We start from the raw sequence: 24,470 nt of genomic DNA on the forward strand, positions 1-24,470 counted from the left end.
CACTCGTTGGCAGATCGAGTTTTATTATTATGTTTAGATATAATTTAAATTTTAGAGTTTAGAACTTGGGAATTTCGATTTTATTTTAAGGTATCTCTGTACTGCAGAGGTTAGGAGATCATTTTGAATGAGCAACTTTCTGCTCAAAGGAAGCAGAAATTGTCAGGAAATGGGAATATCAGAGAATCCCAGAATAGTTTGGGTTGGAAGAACCTTAAAGCTCATCTTGTTCCACCCCTGCCATGGACAGGGACACCTTCCACCATCCCAGGCTGCTCCAAGCCCCATCCAGCCTGGCCTGGGACACTTCCAGGGCAGGTCAAACAAGCCTTGAGTTGTTTGTGAAGCCACAAAATTTTGGACAAAGCTTCCTTTTCAATGCTGAAGACACAGGGAATGTCCCACCTTCAGCACATCTGAACCTCCAAATGTTCCAGCTGAGTCTTTGGGCAGCAGGGAAAGGAGGATGGAGACAAACCCAGCCTGTGGGAGGAAGGACAGATTTTTCTGGTGGGATGAGTTTAATGGTGCTGTTCTCCAAAATGAGTCACAGGCTGGAGAAGTGGGGCATTAATCCCAGAGGAGATGAGTAAGTGGGCAGGCTGGTCAAAGGAGCATCACAATTTAGACTTGGAGCTCTGCTCTTCCCATGTATTAGCAACGGTTTCTGCTCTCTTTCGATAAAAATCAGAAATTTTCCACCAGCTCCTGGGAGAAAAAAAAAAACAACAAAACTTAAAAATAAATGATGACACCCTTGAAAGTAAGCAGCACATTGAGATTTACAGATTTTTTCAGTACATCTCACTCTGAGGCATCATTTGAGCTTTAACTTCTCCTCTTCCACAGTCAGACATCCCCAGATCCTGGCATCTCGCCAGCCTGCTCATATTTAATGGAGCAATTTTGCCACCTTATTTTCAGAAGTGATTTCCAGGAGATGTTTTTGGGAAGCATTATCCCCATGGTCACAGCTGGAATTCCTCCAGGGAGAACAACCTCCTCTGACACCTGCGGGTTTATCCTTACCCTGTGCTACCAATTAAGTGCAGGATTTAATAAGCAAAGCGTGTGCTCAGCGATTGTAATTAAAGTCTGATAGAGGAAAAAAATCGTTAAATATTTCAATCAGTTACAGAGTTAATGTTGCCATTAGGGTTTCTCAGGATGCAGCCTCCCTGTGCCAGGGCAAGGAGCAGCCTTGGACACCTCCAGAGGTTCTTGGGAAGGCTTTGAGCAGTTATGAACTGGGGGTTGTTTCACACCCACTCCGTGTGGGTGGTGATGAACTTTGCTGGTGCTGTTCATCAGCCAAACAAGCCCTGGGTGTCACTGTTTGGGAAGCAGAGAGATCCCTGAATCACAGAGTGGCTTGGCTTGGAAGGGATCTTTAAAAGCCCTTCAGTCCCACCCCTGCCATGGGCAGGGACGCCTTCCACTAGCCCAGGTTGCTCCAAGCCCCATCCAACCTGGCCTTGGGCACTTCCAGGGATCCAGGGACAGCCACAGCTGCTCTGGGCACCCTGTGCCAGGGCCTCCCCACCCTCCCAGCCAGGAATTCCTTCCCAATCTCCCATCTATCCCTGCCCTCTGGCACTGGGAAGCCATTCCCTGTGTCCTGTCCCTCCATGCCTTGGCCCCAGTCCCTCTCCAGCTCTCCTGGAGCCCCTTTAGGCCCTGCAAAGGGCTCTGAGCTCTCCCTGGATCCTTCTCTTCTCTGGGTGGACACCCCCAGCTCTCCCAGCCTGGCTCCAGAGCAGAGGGGCTCCAGCCCTTGGAGCAGCTCCGTGGCTCCTTTGGACTCATTCCAGCAGCTCCACGTCCTTCTTGCGCTCAGCCTCTTTGCCTGCCTCCTACACAACAGGAAAAATTCTGAGTGTTTTGCCATTGGGAAGCTTTCCTCTAACTTCCATAATCCATCTAACCCCAGGAAACCTCATCCCTCTCCCAGGCAGCTGCAGTTCCCTGCCAGCAGTGAGGCAGCAGAGCTGGCATCACCTTCAGCCTGCAGCAGCTCTGAGTGATGGGAAGGAACCTGTCCTGGGCAAAGGAAAACTGATTCTGGAGAACTGGGCATCAAAATGTTCAAAATGCTCAAAAACTGGAAGGTCTGGCTACAGGCACAAAGCATTTCCTGGATCCCTCATGTTGGTGACACGGAGATACAATGGGCAAAGATGCCACCTGCATTCAATGAAGTCGATTGTCTAAAATAATCTGGCACTTTTCCTTGCAAAAAGGAGACCTCAGAAACAAATGGGAAAGGTTTCCAACTTTCTGAGCTCCTGAAATGGTGCTTGGGGTAAATGATGTCAGCAGTCAGAAGCTCTGAGGGTTGCTCTGGGAGGCAGTTCCTGCCGAAACTCAGGGAGACCTGGAACCTTTCTAGGCATGCTGCCAGCATTCCTGACGATGCTCTTGGCACCAGAGAGGAGAGTGACCTCAGCACCTGTCCTGCTGCCAGGAGCTGGCCCCAGTACAGGGAAATCAGGATATGCTGAAAGCTCGGGATGACCTGAGGAAGCGGGACGACAGCGGGGATGCGGATTTCAAGGTTGTGCACACAGGGACTCACAAACAAGGATTTCTCCCGTCAGCTAAGAGGAGGAGGAGCAGGAGGAGCAGGAGGAGCAGGAGCAGGGTGTATTGGTCAGTGACAGGAGGAATTATGATCTGCCAATGTCTTGGAATCATAAAAAGGCAACTCCAAGCTCTGGCTGCATCCGCTGAGATGTTCCCAGTGGGCACAGGGAGAGTCTTCCAGCACAATGGGTTCTACAGGAACACCAGAGGCTTCGTGGTACCTCCAAGGAGGAGAGGAAACACATTCCCAGAGCCTGAAGCAGGTTTCCCACACAGCAGTGGAAGATCTGCTTGCATCACACACCTGAGGCCTTTTCAGCAGCGTGGGAACACCACTGGAAAGGCTCTGGTGCTCCCAACCCTCTCCTGTGAGGAGCTCTGAGGCCTTGTCCACTCTGATTTATCCCTTCAAGGTGTTGTGTGTGTGGGATGAATAAAGAGACTGCAGAGTTATTGTCTTGGTTCATTCATCTATTTTATTTATGAGCTCTAGGCCAGCTCAGATATTTATTATGATTCACCAAGAGGATCCAACAGCACTTAGAGAGTCTAAATGACTTTAATTTATCTCAGCCCAGCGGTGGCTTCCACACTCTCCAGAGCAGAGGCTGGTTACACCAGAGGATGCACCAACAGCAGGAGATGGAGCTGCTTCTACAGCAGGAAAATGCAGGAGAATTTTCATCATGGAAAGGGTGCTCAGGCATTGGAAGGGGCTGCCCAGGGAGGTTTGGAGTGCCCATCCCTGGAGGTGTCCAAGGAAGGACTGGATGTGGCACTCAGTGCTCTGGGCTGGGTGATGAGGTGGGGATCGAGGTTGGACTCAATGATCCCAGAGGTCTTTCCCAACCTCAGCAATTCCATGATTCTGTGTGAAGGTGAGGCTCCTGGCAAGAGCCACACGAGAAAAGCAGGAGCCAGCTGAGAACAAGACAATTTCTCCATCCCTTCACTGATCGTGGCCACGGCAGACAAACGAATGCTGAAGCTGGGTCAAGTAATTATTGCAGGTTCAGAGCTGTGCAGCTCTCGGGGCAGTGACAAGTGTGACAGCCGTAAATAAAACACAGCCAGGGCGTGAGCAGCACTTGCTTCTCACTGAGGGCTCCAGCTGCAGTGCCAAGAAGAAAACAGCTCAATGTTTATGGCCAAGGGTTGCTTCCAAAGGCACCGGCTGCATTCCTCTTTCTGCCCATTTCCATGATCAGCGGGATCACTCCAGCAGAAAGGGCAATCCTAGACCTGCCAGGGTGAAAAATGGCCACAGGAAACAAGAGGAAAACAAGGAATGATGGTTTTACTTCAGCAAAAGGGCAGCTCGAGGAGGGAGAGCAGGGAAAAAAAATGAGCAGCTCTGAGCAGAGACACCAACAGGGAGCAAATGAGGAATGTCCAGCACAGCCCAGGGAAGCCACGGTCAATATGGAGCCAGCAGGAGCCTGAGGAAGCAGAAAGGAAAGAACAAAGCACACCAGAGTGGAAAAGAGAAGCACTCAGAAAATCCTTTTCTCCTTATCGCTTGTCCTTCCTTATCAGGCTGAGAAATGGTGGTGCCTTCCTTGGGCATTCCAGCTCTTGGGCTTCCCTCTGCCTGAATATCAGTGTGGGAGCTTGCAATTGCACCTGCTCGCTGAATCCCAGGAACTGCATGGAGCCCCTGGAGAGGGGAAGGAGCCCCTCAGTGTGTCCTGTCAAGTAGGGGACACACAGCCCAGGGTGCCCCCCAGTACTTTTGCCATCTCCACCACCATGGAAATGGGTGCCATGGGCAGGGACACCTTCCACTAGCCCAGGCTGCTCCAAGCCCCGTCCAGCCTAGCCTGGGACACTTCCAGGGATCCAGGGACAGCCACAGCTGCTCTGGGCACCCTGTGCCAGGGCCTCCCCACCCTCCCAGCCAGGAATTTCTCCCTAATATCTGCTCTAAATCTTACCTCTTTTAGCTTAAATCCATTCCCTGTGTCCTGTCCCTCCATCCCTTGTCCCCAGTCCCTCTCCAGCTCTCCTGGAGCCCCTTTAGGCCCTGCAAGGGGCTCTGAGCTCTCCCTGGAGCCTTCTCCTCTCCAGGTGAACACCCTCAGCTCTCCCAGCCTGGCTCCAGAGCAGAGGGGCTCCAGCCCTTGGAGCAGCCCTGTGGCTCCTCTGGACTCGCTCCAGCATCTCCACGTCCTTCTGATGTTGGGGTCCCAGCGCCGGACACAGTCCAAAGCCATCATGGGAGGCACAGAGCATCTGCACCAACAGGCAGCCCCAAACGCGCGCACAGGGAGAGGGAAATGAGAGATAATACAGAGGCATTCCAAGCAATCCTATTTTTCCATTGGCTGAACGGGGCCCGCTGTGCCGCTCTGTTGCCAGGAGAGTTTAAGACCTCAGCCGACCTTCAGAGCGAGCAGGGTTGAGAAGCAAAGCCACGGGAACCCCTCGGGGCCCCTGTCCCCGCTCTCCAGTGGCGGAGCGTGTCCCCACGGGGGCGTCCCAGGCTCAGGGACCGCGTCCCGCTCCCCACGCAGGGCATCACCGCACCAGCATCCCTCCGCTGCGATCCACGGAAAGCCGTAGGATTACCGAGCGTGATGCGTTTATCGCGCACGTGGGGCTACTCTCATAATTACAACTACAGCCTCACGACCGCATCCCTCAGCAGCTCCCTTGCCACCAGCGCTCCCAAAGTCACCTTGTGCGGTCAGAGGGGAAACCGCAGGAGCGCCCCTGGATCCCGGGAGAGGGATGCTGCGGGCACCGCTGGCTGTCCGCGGGGAGGGCGGGGGCTGTGGGGCGGGCAGCCCGGGGGTGCAGTGACGCTTCCCGGGAGCCGGGGGAGGGAAGAGGAGCGGGAGGAGCGGCGGGAAGGGCAGCGGGAAGGGCCGGGACAGGCGCTCGCCCCGCACCGACCCCGCAGCGCCGCCGCAGCCCCGAGCGCAGCCCCCGCAGCGGCGCCGCGGGGCGGGCGGGAGGGATGACGGACAGGGCGATCAGCCAATCACAGCGCGCAGCGCATCCCCGCGCCGGCGGGCGGGCCAATGGCGGGCCGGGGGGGCGGGGCCCGGCGGCGCGCGCGGCGGCGGGCGGCGGGCGGGCGGCAGTCGGCGCCGAGGCGCGGTGCGGTGCGGGTCGCTCCTCTGGCTCCTGCCGCGGCCGCCGGAGCCGCGCCGCCGCCCTCCCTCCCTCCCTTATGGAAGAGATGGAAGAGGAGCTGAAATGCCCGGTGTGCGGCTCCTTTTACCGGGAGCCCATCATCCTGCCCTGCTCGCACAACCTGTGCCAGGCGTGCGCCCGCAACATCCTGGTGCAGACGCCGGACTCGGAGTCTCCGCAGAGCCGCCGCGCCTCGGGCTCGGCCGTCTCCGACTATGACTACCTGGACCTGGACAAGATGAGCCTGTACAGCGAGGCGGACAGCGGCTACGGCTCCTACGGGGGCTTCGCCAGCGCTCCCACCACGCCGTGCCAGAAGTCCCCGAACGGGGTGCGCGTGTTCCCGCCGGCCGCGCCGCCGCCCCCCGCCGCCCTGGCGCCGCCGCCGCCGCCGCGCAACGCGTGCCTGACCTGCCCGCAGTGCCACCGCAGCCTGGTGCTGGACGAGCGCGGGCTGCGGGGCTTCCCCCGCAACCGCCTGCTCGAGGGCGTCATCGACCGCTACCAGCAGGGCAGGGCGGCGGCCCTGCGGTGCCAGCTCTGCGAGAAGGCGCCCAAGGAGGCGGCCGTGATGTGCGAGCAGTGCGACGTGTTCTACTGCGACCCGTGCCGCCTGCGGTGCCACCCGCCGCGGGGACCGCTGGCCAAGCACCGCCTGGTGCCGCCGGCCCAGGGCCGCGTCAGCCGCCGGCTGAGCCCCCGCAAGATCTCCACCTGCACCGACCACGAGCTGGAGAACCACAGCATGTACTGCGTGCAGTGCAAGAGCCCCGTCTGCTACCAGTGCCTGGAGGAGGGCAAGCACTCCAGCCACGAGGTCAAGGCGCTGGGAGCCATGTGGAAGCTCCACAAGGTGAGCCCCGGCTTCTTCCAGCAGCCCCAGCCAAGCCACCTTGCCCCACACGTTCCATCTTCCCCAGCTGGCAGGGTGGGAGCATCCTCACCCATCCTCTCCCATTCCCTGTTGCACCCTTGCTTGAGAGGAGCGCTGCCCCTCGGCATGGGGACATTGGCATCGTGCAGACGATGCTCCCCGTGGCTCCCCAAATCCAGCCCTGCCAGCTGGACCCCGCAAGCCGAGGTCCTACCAAAGGAGCTGGCAGGGCCCGGGGGCGGGTCGGGGACATCTGCGCCGCAGAGCTGGGAAAGCAACAGGGAGCGATGGGTTGGGGAGGAGGAGGAGGGAGGCGTGAAATCCACCGCGGGGCCGTGGGAGCGGGGAGCCGTGGGGTGCCACCTCCTCCCGCACACGGAGTCACCGGGAGGAGGAGGAGGAGGAGGAGGAGGAGGAGGGGTGGCAGTGGGCAGCCAGGAGCCTGTCCCTGAATACCGATCAGCTGCTCCCGAGCGCACTCACTCCCACACGCCTCCATGCTGGAGGAGAGGGTCCCAGCGCTTGAGGCAGGGATGTGGCCATCATCAGCCTCGGCTCTATCCATCCCTCTGCCTCCTTCCCTCCCTCCTCCTCGCACCAGTGACCGAAGGAACTGGGGCAGAAGTGACTGGGACACGGGCGGACAGGGCACAAGGGGATGGGCGTCATTCCTTGGATGAACATCGACATAATTGGCCCCCACTCCAACAGACTGGAGCAGGTGGGGGGACCTGTGACAGGGAGCTGGTGAGGGGGTGACCTCCCAGTGGAAGGGACTGGGCTGGATCGCTCTCCAGGAATATCTCGGGATGCTCTGGCAGGTTGTGTGGCAGCGGTGCCGATCTCTGGGCTGCACCCCGAATTGGGTTAGTGGGTGCATGCAGGGACAAGCTGTCGCTTGTCACGATGCCCCAAAAAAGGAGGTGACCGCATGATGCTGTGGGGAGAAGGGTTTGGTGCTGCTTGTTGCTGCTGGAAGGGGCTTTTCCTGACCCCCGTTTGCTGGGAGCAGGAAAAACTCCTCTCTGGATTTTCCGTGCTCTTATGGGGATGTGCCAGAGCAGTTTGGTGCCCTTGTCCCGTACATGGGGTGCAGTCACTGATCCCAGAATTGGTGGCATCCAGCTGGTGTGGGATGCCCAGGAGCAGCACAGGGAACTGGGGACTTGCTCACAGGAGCGCAGGGAGGCAGAGGATGGAGCCTGGATCTTGTGATGTGGAGCAGGTGGATGAGAAGCAACAGGCAAAGACTGGAACAGGGAATTCCACCAGAACGTGAGGGAGAATTTCTTTACTGTTCAGAAGCTGTGGCTCCTTGGAAGCATCCAAGGCCAGGTCAGATGGAGCTTGGAGCAACCTGGGATAGTGGGAGTAGGGTTGGAATAAGATGAGCTTTAGCTTTTCCTTCCAAATCCCTCTTCCCAGGGGAGAGCTTTAGCCATGCACGGTTTCATTGATGTTGCTGACAGATGTGGAGCTGTAACATTATTTCAAATGATGAGTTTCACACAGTTGCTCTCGGAGTTTTGGAAATTGGACAGCGAAGTCTCACTTGCCTTGGGTGAGCTGTGTTTCTGCAGGGGTTCACTGGTGTTCCCTGGTGTTTGTTTGCTTTTTAGGGAGGCAGAAAGAGTCTGTGGAGTTAAATGTGGTGTTAAGGAATAATAGAAGGAGTATAGAATATTCTATTCTATAAGAATAGAAAGATTTCAGGAGCAGAGCTCAGATTGCTCCTTGAGATGCCATCCAACAAAATCAGGGGAAGAGGTTATTCACCTTGATTTTTTTACCAGAAAAAATAAAATACAGAATCAATGCCCACAATTTCCAACCTTGATCCTGGTTGGGACCGGGAGTTAGGAACCGAACCACCTGTGGATTGGAGTGGTGATCCTCTTGCAAAAGTATCTGGTGTCATTTATTGAGGGGACAGATTTGCTGAAAGGGTGCCTGTCCCTTTTTTTAGCTGATTTTTTCCCTGTGATGAGCAGTGTAGTGATAGCTACAGCTCACAGGAGAGGATCATGGAATGATTTGGGTTGGAAGGGATCTTAAATCCCATCCCATTCCACCCCCTGCCATGGGCAGGGACACCTCCCATTATCCCAGGTTGCTCCAAGCCCTGTCCAACCTGGCCTTGGACACTGCCAGGGGCAGCCACAGCTTCTGTGGGCCACCTATACCAGCCCCTCCCCACCCTCCCAGCAGGGAATTCCTTCCCAATATCCCATCTAAACCGACCCTCTTTTGGTTTACACCCATCAGCCAGCAGCTCCTGAATTCTCTTGTGCCATTCCAACACCTCTTGGTGCGAATATTCTTTGGGATGCTCTTCCCTTCTGACCCAGGGAGGCTGCGATTGTCCCCACAGCCTGTGCTGACCCCGGAGTGCCTGGATGAGCTGTTGTTCCTGAAAGCAGCAGCCTTCACGCCTCAGTAGGTGATTGCCAGGCCCAGGGCAATCCCTGCTAAGTGCAGCGTGCTCCCCTTGGAACCAGACCCAAAGGGCTTTGCACAGACCTCTTTGGGAACTGCCCCAGTTTTCCCTTTCCTCTCTGAGGTCCTCCCAGAGGATTGTTTAAAACAATCTGTGCTGAGGCACAATCAGTTGTCATTCGGGGAGCTGGGATTTCCAAGCTGGACACAGATTGTGGCAAATCCTCTCTCTCCCTGTCTTCCTTCCAGGACAGTTGTTGGGAGCGGGGTGAATATTGAGAGAAACGTAGAGAGAAACGGGTTTTTAGTCAGAATTGTCCCAGTTTTGCACAGATATTGCAGCTGTCTGGGTTTTATCCTGACAAGCTGGAATGCTGCTTGGCATGCCAGAAGCAGGAGCACAAGATGGAGCTGCATCATTTATTCCTTGTGCATCCGAGTCCCTCTTGTTTTTTGCTGGAGATGTGTGGGGAGGGCAGGCTCAGCAGCTCGATGCTGTGTTTTTATGGACAGATGGATGCCTGGATAGATGGATGCATGTGTACAAATACAGATGGACTGGGAGGGATCTCCAGGGGCTCTGCTGTCCCCCACAGCCCTGAAATCCCACCCAGTTGATCAAACTCGGTCTGAAAATCATTTTACTGTTGCTGGCTCAGGTTTAAAAGGTCTCCCAGAAGTTTGTGGATTCTGGAGCAGATTTTAAGCAGGTTTGCAAGGTTTTTGGGTTAGGAAATGGAGAGACAGTGATGCAGAGCAGTCATTCCTGCCTGTCTCTCAAATACTGAGTGTTATCCATCACTCTTGTGTCTGATTCTGCTCTGGGAGTCCCTGGCACTTCTCACCCTGTGGCTGGACACCTCCCCGGGCTGGGTCACGCCTGCCAGAGGCTGCTTTTCTCTTTGCCATCCATATCCCAGCTGCTGCAAAGGTGAGCCTGCATTTACCAGGCACAAAACAAAAGCTGAAGAGGTCAGGGGTCCCATGGTGAAAATCTTCTGCTCTTTCTGGGCAGTGTAGGAAGAAGCTTCCCTCTGCTTTGGGCTGGGATCACAGGGTTTGCCTCTTCTCTCTGCTCTCATCCACATTTCCTTTTGCTTTGTGCATCCAGGGAAGGGCAGCAGAACTGGTGAAGGCTCTGGAGCACAAGTCCTGTGAGGAGTGAGGGGGAGTCCCCATCTCTGGAGGGGTTTAAAAGCCCATCTCTGGCACTTGGGGACATGGGGCAGTGGTGGCCTTGGCAGTGCTGAGGGAAGGATCAGACTCCATGGTCTTAGAGGGCTTTTCCAAACTTAATGATCCCAAGATTCTAAAGCAAGTCTCTGGGTGGGACCACTCTCTCCTTGAGGAGGAGGTCAGGCACCATGTCCAGGTCCTCTTGGAGAGAAGCAGGAACAGGTCTTGACTTCAGTGGAAGGTAAACAGTGCTCTCTGTTTTAATTTTAAGTGTGATTTAACTGCCCAGCTTGGGGCTGCCCAGGCTGAAGACACAAACTCTCCTTGGATTGCAAACCCCTGCAGCATCCCTGCAGATCTTAGCAGAGCCCAGCCCTGGGAATTTCCATCCCACACCGTGTGGGGTCAGCAGTGATGGTCAGCAGTGATGGTCAGCAGTGATGGTCAGCAGCTCATTAGCACAGGTGTCACCTGGAGCTCAGCCCCTCCTCTCCCAGCACAGATGGGATGAGGGATGCAGGTGATTCCTGTGAAGAATCAAAAATCACACACTGGGAGTTTATTCCAGCTCGTTTGCACATGTGGGGAGAACCAGGGCTGGGAAACACTGCCAGGGCCTCTCCATTTGTGCCCAGGGGCACCAGAGCCAAGGCAGGGATGAGCAGACAGGGTTTTTCCGTAGCTCACTTGGCCAGGGCTCTGTGCTGGCTGCCAGGAGAACTTTTGAGGGGAGATTGGGACACTGGGAATGAGCTGCTCTGGTGTCCGTGGGAATTCCTGTAGCCCACAGTGCTTGGGGACGTATCCAGGGAGTTGCTGTCTGACCAAGATCTGTTTGCATTTGCAAAGTAAAATATTTGCTGTTGAAAGAGAAGCAGGGAGAATCCTTAATGCTCCCCTCTGCTCTTTCCCAAGCCTTGGTGTGATGGCCTTCCTGAATCCCACCACCCTTTTTCCATCTGCAGCAGCAGGATCCATCCTCTCCTTCTCCAGCAGTGCCCAACAGCCTTCCCACCTGCTCTGTTCTTCTGTGGCCAAATCCAGAGGGTGGCAAACAGGCTGAGAGGCTTTGAAGTCGGAAAAAGCAAAGAAATGTCAGGATCTGGAGCAAAAATCTGATGAGGAGCAGCTGGGGAGGCTCAGCCTGGAGGAAAGGAGGCTCAGGGGGACCTTCTGAGTCTCCAGAACCCCCTGACAGGAGGGGGCAGCCGGGGGGGTCGGGCTCTGCTCCCAGGGAACAGGGACAGGAGGAGAGGGAACGGCCTCAGGCTGGGCCAGGGAATGGTTAGGTTGGATATTGGGAACATTTCTTCATGGGAAGGGTGCTCAGGCACTGGAAAGGGCCTCCCAGGGGAGCACCGGAGTCCCCATCCCTGAAGGGATTTAAAAGCTGTGTGGGTGTGGCACTTGGGGACCCGGGACTCAGTGATTTAAAGGTCTTTTCCAGCCTAAACCATCCCGTGATTCACAGCAACTTGTGCCTGCCCAGGATCAGAGGCGATGCTGCCTTCTCCTGCGAATTTCTGTGGGTCAAAGCTTTCTGTCAGGCAGCTCTTTCCCCTGCACTCACTGCAGTAAATGGAGTAAGGAGCAGCACCCTGCTAGTGTGGTACAGCCAGTTCTCCGAGGGGCTCTTGGAGCCCAGCAGGCAGGAGGTGACCTCTGGGTTATTTGCAGATGGAAATGGGCCCAGGGTCATCTCCCAGAGTGAGTGTAAATCGCTGCAGCTTTTATTCCATTCCAGTGGGAAGTTTACATTGGATATGAGGAAAAAATCCTTCCCTGTGAGGGTGGGCAGGCCCTGGCACAGGGTGCCCAGAGAAGCTGTGGCTGGCCCTGGATCCCTGGAAGTGTCCAAGGCCAGGTTGGATGGGGCTTGGAGCAGCCTGGGACAGTGGGAGGTGCCCCATGGCAGGGGTGGAATGGAATGAGCTTTAAGGTTCCTTCCAACCCAACCCATTCCATGATTCTGTGTCCAAAAATACACCACCCTGACAGAGTGATGCTGTGCTGCCCCATCTGGCTCAGGCTCTCCACAGGCTCTGAAGCATCTCAACAAGCAGCTGGAGCTGTGCTGGGGTCCATCTTCATCCACAAGGTTCCTGCACACTGTAAATATCAAACCTTTTCCGTTCTCTCTGCATCTTTTTCCTTCTCTTGGCCCCTTGATGAATGAAGGAAACCCCCCAGGATCTTGCTGCGTTTACTGTGGTGCATTCACGAGTCAGGAGATGGGGGGGAAAAAATCAGCCCAGGGACTAATTCTTGTCTCTCTTTCATGGAAATCTCAGCAGTATCCATGCCCAGAGATTCCCCTGTCACCACATCCCTAGCCTGGAAAAGCAGGAGGATTAGGAAGCAGAGCAAACAGTGCACCTGGTGTTAAATAAATGACTCCAGAGTGTGGATTTTTGCTGTTGATTTACCAGGTTTCACAGGATGCCTTCGAAGAGCTGACACTGGTGCAGGGTGGATCTTTGTTGGGAAAATGTTCTCAAGAGTCCTTGGGGCTGCTCTGCATTGCTCATTCCTGCTCTTCTACATAATCCAGCACCTAGAAGTTTAGGTTTTTAAAGGGAAAACTTTGCTTGGTGTCACTTAGAGAATCCCAAAATGGGTTGGGTTGGAAGGGACCTTTAAGATGATCCCATTCCACCTCCTGCCATGGGCAGGAACACCTCCCGCTGTCCCAGGCTGCTCCAAACCAAATCCAGCTTGGCCTTGGACACTTCCAGGGATCCAGGGGCAGCCCCAACTTCTCTGGGCACCCTGTGCCAGGGCCTCACCTCCCTCACAGGGAACAATTCCTTCCTAACATCTCATCCAAGTCTTTTGTCTTTTCTCCTTTTGCCACAACCTCTTCCCACCTGACCACAAATTCCTTTCTGGAGCCCTGCGGTGTGCTTTCTAGCAATCCAACACATGCCACTGGGAGTCATCTCCCTTCCCTTTCCTGAACTGGGAAGGAACTTGCAGCAGCCCTTGATTAACTTGTGTTGCTCACACACATTCATTTAATGCAGAGTGCCTTGAAATTGCATGGCTCTTCCCAGCTGTATGAAAGAATAATTAAACAAGAACTCAGCTGAAACATAACAACTCTCAAAGCTGCTCTTTTGTCAGCCTTGGTCCTTGCTTTGTTTGTTCTTGGGGCGAGGTTTTTTACCTGTTAAATTGGCTTATAAATAAGCCAGCTCATTCCCTACTCATTCAGCTCGTCCTGCTGGGATGAATTGGATAAATATCTATTTAGAGCAAGCCCATAAGCCAGAGAGAGCTGGGGGTATAAATCTCTGGCGACCCTGGCTCAGGTAATGTCCTGGGAGGAGAGACAGAGGCTGGTGTGGAATTGCTGTGAGGAATAAAAGCTCTCAGGGTGGGTTTCTCAAATTCCCTGGAAAGAGCAGGATTGGATGGTTTGGGGTCTGGGACCACCACTGAGGGGCCAGTGAGGGTCCTACCAGGTGGCCATAAATAGGGAATGTATTAAACTCTTTACCAGGGGAGACAGAGAGATAGAAATAAGCAGAAATTAAGCCCAGCTCTCACCCATTCCAGTGGCACTGATGCCATGATGATTTTTTGCCTTTCCTTTTATACCTTTTTATAACTTCTGTATTCTTAGTGTTTCTTAGCCTACATTCTTAGACTTATTTGTTCAGCTAAGAGACTCAACATTTTAGAAGCTTCATAGCTGGGGATCAGTGTGCCCCAGAGCCCAAGGTCCTCTCCAGAACACATTCTGTAAACCAAGATAGAACCATCCAGGGGAAGGTTCCTTGGGGAGGGGGGCTCACTTGAGCCTCTCATTGGGGAATCTTTGATAGATCTGCTAATTAGTAACACCTCTAATGTGATATCAGATCTTTTGGGGGTGGGCATTTTGGTACATTCAACCTGGACGTGGTGCACCTAAAGATCCTTAAATACAAAAAGAAAACCCCTTTTTCCCTTCTAACCATGTTTGATTCTTGGTTTTAAAACCAGGAAAATGCATCAGCACCTCCCTGATTCATGCAGGAAGGGAGACCAGAGCTGAGAATAGCAGGTCAGAGAATTCACCTTTCCTCTTGAAAGGAAAATTTTGTTTGCAGTCTGAACCAACTCATATTTTGCCTTCAGAATTGGATGCAGCTCTGGGGACAGCCTGACCTGGAGCTGGCTGGGAAAGCTCAGCAGAGGCTCTGCTCAGAGCAGGATTTTCAGGGAGAAAGAACAAGACCAAGTTCAGTTTGAAATTTTCTTGAGCCAGCACCCGGCTGGAGCAGCAGGTGAGAGCAGAGGGGTGACTGTGAGGGTGATTCCAACCTCAAACACCTCAGGCACAGCTCAGACTGAGGTTTGGGCCATGTTTTTGTATTTATTAGCCATTAAATTCCCCATGTCACAGAAATAGAGGGGTGTTAATAGGAGCCCGCTCAGTGCTGTAGCAGCAGAAATTGCCCTGGGAGGGATCTGGCAGCTGAGGGATTTCCCATCAGTGCTAATTACCCTTTCCTCTTCACAAACCTTATAGGAGTTGATGGATTTTTAAAAAAAAAAAACCTGGGAATTGGATGTTAATAAGGCATGCATGGATGTTGCCTGGAGTGCTGTGTGCTGGAGCCACAGTTGCCATTCCCGAGAGGAGCGGCTCGGGATGACGGGAGCACGACTCCACGGAAGCAGATGCAGCAGCACCGAGCCACTGGAGTGGAAGATGATGTTTGTGACTTCCAGTGCCTCCTGTGGAGATCCCAGCCTGAGTGCCCTCACTGGGGCTGCTGCCTCCTGCTTGCTGTAAAGCCTAAATACCTGGGAAATATCAGTTATTTGCACCAACCTTGAAAACGTGGAGAATCTTCCAACCAGTGATCCCTACTTTGTTTTTCTTTTTGGGCTTTTGGACCCTTGCACTTTCTTCTGGCTTTTTTTCCTCTTGCTCCTGGCCCCTCTGGATGTGCATGGGCAGTTCCCTCCCTGCTGCTGTTCCCTGTGGCAGGATTGGTATGTGTGTGAATTAATGATGGGTTATGGCCTTGCCTTCAGCTTGAGGGGGCACAATGCATCATCCCCAGTGCATCATTCCTGAAAGCCTGTGCTGTGCAACTGCTTTCCACCTGCAGCTCTTGGGGTTTTCCCAGGTGAAATCCCTCTGTTTTCCCAGATAACCAGTGCCCCTTGAGTCAAGATGCATTAATTCGCTGCATCTGTTAACTTCACCGTTTTTCTTCTCCCTGCTTCCTCTCCCTGGAAGTTTTCCAAGCCAGGCTGGACAGGGCTTGGAGCACCCTGGGATAGTGAAAGGTGTCCTTGGTCGTGGGAGGAGGTGGAACAAGATGGGATTTAAGGTCCCTTCCAACCCAACCTGTGCTGGGACTCTGTGATTCCCAGCCCACACTGACTGCCCAGGGTGTCTGACCTGGGGGCTTGGCTGTGCCAGTGGGATTCCTGCTTGGGAAGGACCTTTCTGTCTGCAGAGGCAAACTCAGAGGTCTGACTGTGATCCCAGGCATTGTTAGGAAAACTCCCCACTCAAAGCAGGTTTCTCTGGTTCTGTGCTGTAGTTTCTCCATCGGGGGATGTAAAGCTGGGAGAAGGCGAGGGTGGTGTCAAGCTTTGAGGTGGATTATTCCTAGCAAGGAATAATCCATCTCAATTCCTTATTGATTTCAAGGCACAGACACTGCTTTGGGGGTAGAGCCTCTGTTCCCTTCCCATCACCCAGAACACCCAGGGATCCAGGCTGGAGCAGGGGAGGAGTGGGAAGATGCTGGCAGGTGCAGCCCTGGCTGTTTACACTTCAGCAGGGGAGGGAACTGTGGCAGCATTTCCCTGAGGATGCTGGAAAGGGAATGGGTGGGCTGGAGATCAGTTCTCCCTGCCAAGGATTTGCTTTGTCCTCCTGGGAAAATAATTGCACAAACCCCCTGTCTGTCCTCTCCCAGGAAATGTGTGTTTAGCACCAGTTCCCTTCCTCCAGCCCAGCAACCCCACCACGGTGGGGTGATGGGAGTTCCTAACAGAGCACGTGGAGATGAGCTGGGAACTTCCAAAAACACTCATGGAGGAGCTGTGAGGGCTGGGTGAAATCCCCTCAAGGGCACAATGGGAGCATCAGCCTCCCTCCTTGGGAAAGCACTTCCACCCTTGCTCCAACCCAGATTGAAGTCAGAGATTTGAGGGTGTGACTTCAGTGCTTTCTCAAGTTGGGGACGTCTGAGATGAGAAACTGGGGAGAGCCCTGGATGTGCAGCAGCTCTGGCTGAGGGCTGGTGGTGGCCCTTGGCTCCATGACAGTTCCCCTGGGAACTCAGCACTCATTCCTTGGCAGGGTACAAGACAGAAGTGCAGAACGAGCTTCAACTTCCACGGCAAACACGCCGAAGCCTGGGCCCTGCTGTCTGAGGGAGCAGCCACAGCGTTTCTGATTGTCCCGACGCTCATTCCTGGCTGCTCCTTTGTAGTTCAGCCAACTCCCTCTTTCTTGTGCCATTTCTGCTCCCCAGCCTCTCTGTGAGGCTGTTCCCTGAGAGGAGCAGCAGTGGTGGCTCATGTCACGCTGTCACACCGAGCCCACGCAGCCCAGGCGTGGCTCAGGCTGTGCTGTATCCATCCTGCCCCAGCGCTTCTTCCATCCTGACATTTTGTTCCCAGAAAATGGGGACCTCAGAGGGCATTTGCTGAGGTCTGTGCTGCCAGCAGCCCACACCTTGGTGAATCAGAGCGAGAGCTTAGACACAGTTTCTCACCTCTGAGATGATTTCTCACCTCCCCCGGAGCACAGCAGTTAAAATTTGTGAATATAGGATTTTTTAAATTTTTCATTTTTTAATGTTGCCCTCTGGCAGCAGGCGCTGCACCTTCCCCCTGCCCTGCTAGTGACAGATGCCAGCCCAGATTGAGGGGCAGGGAGGTCATTTGCTGGGATTGGCTGTGGGAATCGTGCTGCGCTCCTGGAGCTGTGGCCAGATGAGCAAGCGCTCGATCCATCTGTGGCTTGGGCTCTCCATTGATTTCCTGCCGTGGTGCCGGGCTGTTAGATGGGGAAGGACAGGCCACAGGCAGCTCCAGGGAGGATCTTTCCTCCATTCCTGGCTGGCAGGTGCTTTGCCCACATCCTCGCCAAGTTGCCAGCTGACCACTGCCTGTTGCAGCAGGTTTCTGGCTCGTGTTGCCGTGCTGTGCCATTTGATTGTGCCAGATGTGGCTGGTTGGGCTGGGATGTGATTCCTGGATGAGCTGGGAGCAGGAGGAAGGTGCCAGAGGAAGGCCACCGTGCTGGGCTGCTTTAGCCAGGAGCAAAGGAGGCTCAGGGGGGACCTTGTGGCTCTGCACAAGTCCCTGACAGGAGGGGGCAGCCGGGGGGGTCGGGCTCTGCTCCCAGGGAACAGGGACAGGAGGAGAGGGAACGGCCTCAGGCTGGGCCAGGGGAGGCTCAGGGTGGACAGCAGCAGGAATTTCCCCATGGAAAGGGTGCTCAGGCCTTGGCAGGGGCTGCCCAGGGAGGTTTGGAGTCCCCATTCCTGGAGGTGCCCAAGGAATTCCTGGAGGTGGCACTCAGAGCTCTGGGCTGGGGACAAGGTAGGGATTGAGCACAGCTTGGACTTGATGGTCTTGGAGATCTTTTCCAAGCTCAGTGATCCCAGGATTCTCTGGGATGTCTCATCCTTGTGGGAAGCCTGGAGGAATGTGCTGCAGGGTGGAGAGGGGGGAGAAGGAAAGGGGAAAGGAGGTGGGATCCCACCCACTCTCAACATTCTCCATCCCCACCTCGCAGGGCTCCAGCAGCTGGGAGGCTTCAGGGGCAAAGATATTTTGCTCAGTTTGTTCCAGGCAAGGTTGGGTGGGGCTTGGAGCAACTTGGTCTGGTGAAAGGTGGCCTCAAACATGAGCTGTGTGTGAGCTGGGGGAACACCTCCTGTGGTTATGGGATGTTTCTTCAGCCGAGGGGGAAAAGTGGGATGCTTTTATGGGGCTGTTGCAATTCCTGGGCTCGTCTGCAGCTTGGCAGAGGCAGTGATGGGAGGGTGATGCTGCACAAGGTCATTTGTGGCAATTAGCACAGATTGTCTTCGAGGGACCTTGTGCACTCAGCGTTTGGCACCTCGGTTCATCTGGTGATGCATCCAAAGGAAAGTCAGGGAGTGATTTATGTCACGACTGCAGCAGGCTGTGTGTGGTGGGATAAAAGCCCTTCCTGCCATATGCCACGGGTTTAGCTTCAGCAGAGCTGGGAATTGCTACGTGCTCATGAATCACGTCAGGTCCCAGAGCTTTGGGTTTCACAAACCTGACGGTGACCCCGGGAGGGAGGGACAGACTTTGTAGCAGGGCCTGTTGTGATAGGACAAGGGCTCATGGTTTTAAACTAAAAGAAGATTGATTCAACCTAGATTTAAGGAAGAAGTTATTTATTGTGAGGGTGGTGAGGCACTGGAGCAGAGAAGATGTGGCTGTCCCATCCCTGGAAATGTACCAGGCCAGGTTGGATGGGGCTTACAGCAACTTGGGACAGTGGAAGGTGACCCTACCCGTGGCAGGGGATGGAATGAGATGAGCTCTAAGGCCCCTTCCAACCCCAACCATTCTGGGATTTATTCAGAATTAACATCAGGTAGGTCGTGGCTCAGTTCCCTCCCAGTGAATGTGTTACAAACCATAAAATAAGCGTAATTTAAAACAAAACCAACCCGTGGGGTTTGTATTTATGCAGCCATTCCTGAAGAGGTCACATCCCAGCAGAGCTCCTGAACCCAGGAAAACATCCACTTGCCTTGTACTGCCCCAAAATGCAGCTGATTGAAATTAAATATAATGAAGGTTATGGGGCCAACAGCATCACCTGGTGAGAGCACGTGTTGCACGTGGAGTTCAGGGGGGCTGTGCTGATTTAGCCTGATTCAAACTCCACTCTAAAACATTCCTAAATGTACTTCCCAGGGATCCAGAGCAGAGTTTTGTGCCTCATCTCCATCTCTGGGGAAAATCTTTTAACCTTGGTAAAACATTTATGAAATCAGTATTTATTTTATTGCAACCATTTGGTTTAAATAGTTCACTTGGTTTGGGGTCTCCGAGTTGATTTGCAGTTATGGTTGGAAGGAACCAGGAGATCTCTGAGTATAAGTAATGTCACAAAAGTGTGTCCAGTGTGGGATTTAAGGCCTGGTTCTGCCTCCTTCGTTTCTCCTGGACTCCAGGAATATCTGTGGTAACTTGAAGTGATTGATTCCTTCAGCGTGAGGTTGGTGGAGTTTGACTCGGAGCATTTCTGTGCAGTTGGTAGGTAATTTATGTAACACTTTATGTAACAACTTGCTGCCTCCACCGTTCTGTGTGTGCATAAATACATCGACCAACCTCTTCCTGAAGGAGAATATTTTAAAAGCAAGGTGGCTGTGGTGGCTGCACAGCTCTGCAGCAAAAAATAGGTATTTATTCTGAGGCAGGCTTGATCTAGAGATGGTTATTTTTGATGCCTGTGTTCTGAGTGGCAGATAATATGGTCTGTAATAAAATCCATGAGACACTGCTGGACCTCGATGGGATATGGACATAATCCAAGGGCTGGAGCCCCTCTGCTCTGGAGCCAGGCTGGGAGAGCTGGGGGTGCTCACCTGGAGAGGGGAAGGCTCCAGGGAGAGCTCAGAGCCCCTTGCAGGGCCTAAAGGGGCTCCAGGAGAGCTGGAGAGAGACTGGGGACAAGGCATGGAGGGACAGGACACAGGGAATGGCTTCCCACTGCCAGAGGGCAGGGATGGGTGGGAGATTGGGAAGGAATTCCTGGCTGGGAGGGTGGGCAGGCCCTGGCACAGGGTGCCCAGAGCAGCTGTGGCTGCCCCTGGATCCCTGGAAGTGTCCCAGGCCTCTTTAGGGCTCATCCTGTGGCACACAGCTCCCACCTCAGTGATTTTCCACACTGGAAGTGCCCGTGAGAGGTCAGAACTCAGGGAGCTGTTGGCTCCTGGTGCTGCTCCATGTGCTGGGAGTGTTTCTGTTGCTGCTTTGCTGGGAGCCCCTTCCCTGGGCTTGAGAGAAAGATGGGAAGGACAGGCCTGGGCAAGCTTTGCTTAATGAGCTGCTTTTCCCTTCTGTATTCAAAACTGGTTGTAAGTTTAAACAGAAACACATTTAAATAAGGCAAAGCCTTCAAGGGAAAGGAACAGGCCCTGGCATTCCTGTGGCACAGCCTTCACCTTGGAAAAGCCAAGGAAAAACTGGAAAAAGCTACTGGGAAAAGCCCAAATTTCACATTTTAGAGTTCTGTGCAAACCCCTGGTACTCTGTGACATTCGTGTGCAGACCCTTTGTCCTTGGTTCCCTCGTGAGGAGCCACCAGAGGCTCCTGGCAGTGCCAGTGCTCCGAGGCTGGAGGTGACAGCACAAGGGCTGCCCCGGAGCTGGGCGGGACAGACAGGACAAAGAGCAGCCATGGGACAAATCCAGGCTTGTCCCGTGCCTCTGGATCGTCAGTCCAAGGGGTCGTGGCAGGGACACTCAGGCTGACCACCTGGGAGCTAATTAAAGCTCAGGGCTAATGAGCTCAAGCTCAGTGGGCTAATCCCACTGGGCCAGGTCTGCTGTGCAGCCAGCTCTGTGGGGTGGGCATCCCACAGATGGGACAAGAGGAAACGGCCTCAAGTTGCACCAGGAGAGATTTAGGCTGGATATTAGGAGAAATTTTTTTCCCCAAAAGGGCTGTCCAGCCCTGGCACAGCTGCCCAGGGCAGTGGTGGAGTCCCCATCCCTGGAGGGATTTTAAAGCCATGTGGATGTGGCACTTGGGGACATGGGGCAGTGGTGGCTTTGGCCTCCTCAGCACCATGTTCTTTTAGAGCTGTGCCTGTGGCTCCTTTCCTCCTTAGCCTGGTTTTTCTTTCTTTTTTTTTTTTGTCTTGGAAGCACTTTCCCCTAAAAAAACCCCAAACCTATTACTGAAGTAAATGTGAATTATCCCCCTGCTCCCATCTCCTGGTGTTTCCTGGATTCTTCACTTCGTCATAAACAATCCTGACTGATTCTGTGAGCCCATTCCTGGCTTCCCTGGTGACACCAGGATGTGTCACTGCTCCAGCACTTCGGATTCCCTCCAGTTGTGGGTACGGAACCCCCTCGCTCCTCCTTCTCTGCAGAAACACTGACAAGTTCTTCATTACTTCCTAATTAGCCAGACATCCCTTCTTATTAAAGATTCATTTCTTTAAAGGCAGCATTTCTTTAAATCTCAGCTCTTCCAGGATTATTGATTTATTCTTCTTCCTTTTTTATTCATGGATCTACAACCTTCTCCTCATCCATCCAGTGCAGTGCTTTCCCTGCCTCTCATCCTCCTTTCCCTGCACCCTTCCTGGTCTCCTGCTGCCTTCAATGCTTTTATCACTCAGTGCCTCTCTCTGAGGTTTGTTTTCCTTGGGAATCTCAGTGTGGGCTCCCAAAGGCCACTTCAGAACATCTTCTGAGCTCCAGGGAGTGGGATTTCCAAAGAGAGCTCGGGTTTGTTTGCCTGAGGTCACTTCCAGCCCCCAGCCAGAGGAGGAAAAGGGGCCTGTGAAATTCCTCCTGTGCCCTGTCTCTGGTAGGGCTTCTGTTTATTCTCAGTCTAGGAATGAGATGTTTTCCCATCTCTGTAAATCCTGTTCCCTCTGTGTTTTGGAGTCTCTGTAATCCAGGCTGGATTTTTGGGTATCTGCAGCACTAAAAACAATCTGGTTGCTATCACATTTTGGGATTAATCCCAAATCTAGCCCTTTCCAACCTGGGAGGCTTGCATCCAGATGTAGGGGCTCGGAGCCCAGTGCCTGGAAGAAGGAGTTAACAGAGCAGAAAAGCTGAATTACTGTGTTTTTCCTGTGATTTCCTGCGTTTGAGGTGAAATCTGAGCTTCCTAGGTGTGTTTTCCTGGCAGCATCCACCCAATCCGGCTGTGGTGAGCGGTGCATTCCCAGTGCTCCAGTATCCATGGTGATGGGAAGGATTTCTAAAGCCCTGCTTTAAAGGGAATGTGAAATCCTGGTCCTTGGACCTTCCCTTTGGGCAGAGCAAGGACTCCCAAGGGCAGAGCAGGACTGAGTGAAGCCCAAGGGGTCTGGCAGTGGCCCTGCTCTGCTTTGTCCCCACAGTGAAACCCCAGTGGGTGACAAGGTGGGAGCAGCTCTGCTCAGGCAAAGATGTTCCTGGCAGGGAAAAGCTCTTTTTTTTTTTTTTTTTTTTGGTGACACAGCTTTGGTCATAGAAAACTTCAGATTAGAAGGGATCTCTGAGGGCTCGAGTCCAGCCTTCTGCCCAGAAGCAGCAGCAGTAACTGAAGGAGAGTTTTCCAGAGGGATTTGGGTTGGAAAGGACCTTAAAGCTCATCCAGTCCCACCCCTGCCATGGGCAGGGGCACCTCCCACTGTCCCAGGTCGCTCCAAGCCCCATCCAGCCTGGCCTTGGACACTTCCAGGGATCCAGGGGCAGTCCCAGCTTCTCTGGGTACCCTGTGCCAGGGCCTCCCCACCCTCCCAGCCAGGAATTCCTTCCCAATCCCCCATCCATCCCTGCCCTCTGGCAGTGGGAAGCCATTCCCTGTGTCCTGTCAGCTCTTCTGCTGAGAGCTCCATGTCTCTCAGGCTGCCTGGAATCTTCCAGAGGCTGCTGGCTGAAAACACAGATTTGAAGTGATGCTCTCCAGGGACCATTTCCTATCTTTCCCATCCTGTTGGAGGGGGAAGAAATGAAGCAGAAAGACCAGGTCATCCATATTTTCCTCCTTCCTCCTCCTGCTGCTGCTGTGTGAATCCAGCAATCTTATTGAAAGCAGAAAGCATAAAATTAGTGATAATTAGCTGATGTCCTGCTGCTGAGATATTCCAGTAGCTGTGCTGAGCAGGTGGATAAATCAGCTGGGCAGAGCTGCTGTTTCCTAGAGATGTGAGGGAGAGCTCAGGGAGGCTGCTGAGAATGCTCAGGTCCCTGAAATGTGTTTTGCTGATGGTTCTGGGCATCCTCCTTAGGCAGAACATCTCGGGAGGTTTAACGTGTGGCTTTTGTGCTCAACAGGAGCTCACCGGTGCACACGAGCTTTAAAGCCCTGCCCAAGAGCAATGTTTAGTGAAACACCAAAGGATCCCCTTTTTAAGAGAGCCCACATCCTCCTAAAAACATGTCAGGGAAGCAGAGGGAGGGGCTCACTGTGTACTTGGAGGTCAGGTCGGTGGTGATGGATTTTCCTGAGGAGGTGATGATGGTGATGGTGCACAGGGATTTATTTGGTCAAGTCGATGGAAGGGCTCAAAGGAGAACACAAAAAACACCCCAAAAAAAGGTGCTGTGAGCTGTCCTGGATGTTGGGGAAATTCATGTCAGCCCAGCCTCAGCTGGAGGGTGGTGGTGGTGTGGGGTACCCAGGGATGGGGGCGATTGCAAACTGTGGTGGAGAGCGGCTGGAAAATGAGACCTCAGGAAAAAGCCACAAGCTGGGCATGCACTGAGAGGAGAAAAGGAAGTTGAAGAGGAGGATTGGGGTGGTCTTCAAGCCTCAAGCAGGCTGGTGGAGGCTTTGTGTTTCCAGGGGTGCAGCAAGAAGTTCGGCACTTCAATCCTAGCAGTGGAAATGGGGTTAAATTTACCTTTTTCCTGCTTTGGGATTGGGAGTTTTGGCCTGTGGACAATGGCCTGAATAAGTGCTGGTGACCCCAAATACCATCTCCTTCCACAGGGATTAGCCAGCATCCCATCAGGAATGGGAAGGATGGCCTGAGGCTGATTTAGATTTGAGCCAAGGATGGAAATGACCAAGTGCAGCCTGTAATCATAAAATCACGGAATGGTTTGGGTTGGAACTGACCTAAAACATCATCTACTCCAACCCCTTCCATGCTGGTGCTGTTCCACTTCACATCCCAGGCTGATTTTCACCATGGCAAATGTTCAAGAGAAGCAGCCAAAAGGAACACACACAGAATTCCACATTTTGTACTTTTGTAGGACTTTGGATGTGGCCAAGGTAAGATTTGAGTGGGAGGGGAGAAACCTTTGGTTTGGCTCCTTCCCTTGGGAAAGGCAGACAAGTTTTTGGGTACAGCAGCCCATCCTTGGAGGCTGCAGCACCGAGGATTCATTAGGAAATGCCAGGAGATGAGTGCAAGGCCACTTTGTGGGGATGCTGGAGGATGTTTGTGCTTCCTCCTGTCCAAGGGAAGCTCTGTGTATCCACAGCCGAAGGGAATGAGATGCCATCTCCCATCTGCGCCTTTGAAAAACCTCCCTTGAGCTAAATCCATGAGTAAATTGTGTAAAATCT

General features: G+C 53.6%; 1 protein-coding gene and 1 long non-coding RNA gene across 6 annotated transcripts in view; both read left to right on the forward strand.

Annotated features, from left to right (window-relative positions):
- The first annotated feature begins 5,758 nt into the window (after positions 1-5,758).
- TRIM9 (tripartite motif containing 9) overlaps positions 5,759-24,470 on the forward strand; it is a 60,499-nt gene continuing 41,787 nt past the window's right edge. For all 5 annotated transcript variants that reach the window (XM_069018651.1, XM_069018655.1, XM_069018654.1 and 2 more), the window contains exon 1: positions 5,759-6,574. In XM_069018651.1, coding sequence (XP_068874752.1) covers positions 5,759-6,574 — 816 coding nt within the window. The remainder of the gene's footprint in view (positions 6,575-24,470) is intronic.
- LOC138112011 (uncharacterized) lies at positions 14,194-15,191 on the forward strand. Its single transcript, XR_011151523.1, has 3 exons — positions 14,194-14,255; positions 14,330-14,478; positions 14,724-15,191. It is a non-coding gene; the product is annotated as an uncharacterized lncRNA (long non-coding RNA).

This window comes from Aphelocoma coerulescens, chromosome 5 (assembly GCF_041296385.1).
Source record: "Aphelocoma coerulescens isolate FSJ_1873_10779 chromosome 5, UR_Acoe_1.0, whole genome shotgun sequence".
Classification (NCBI taxonomy): domain Eukaryota; kingdom Metazoa; phylum Chordata; class Aves; order Passeriformes; family Corvidae; genus Aphelocoma; species Aphelocoma coerulescens.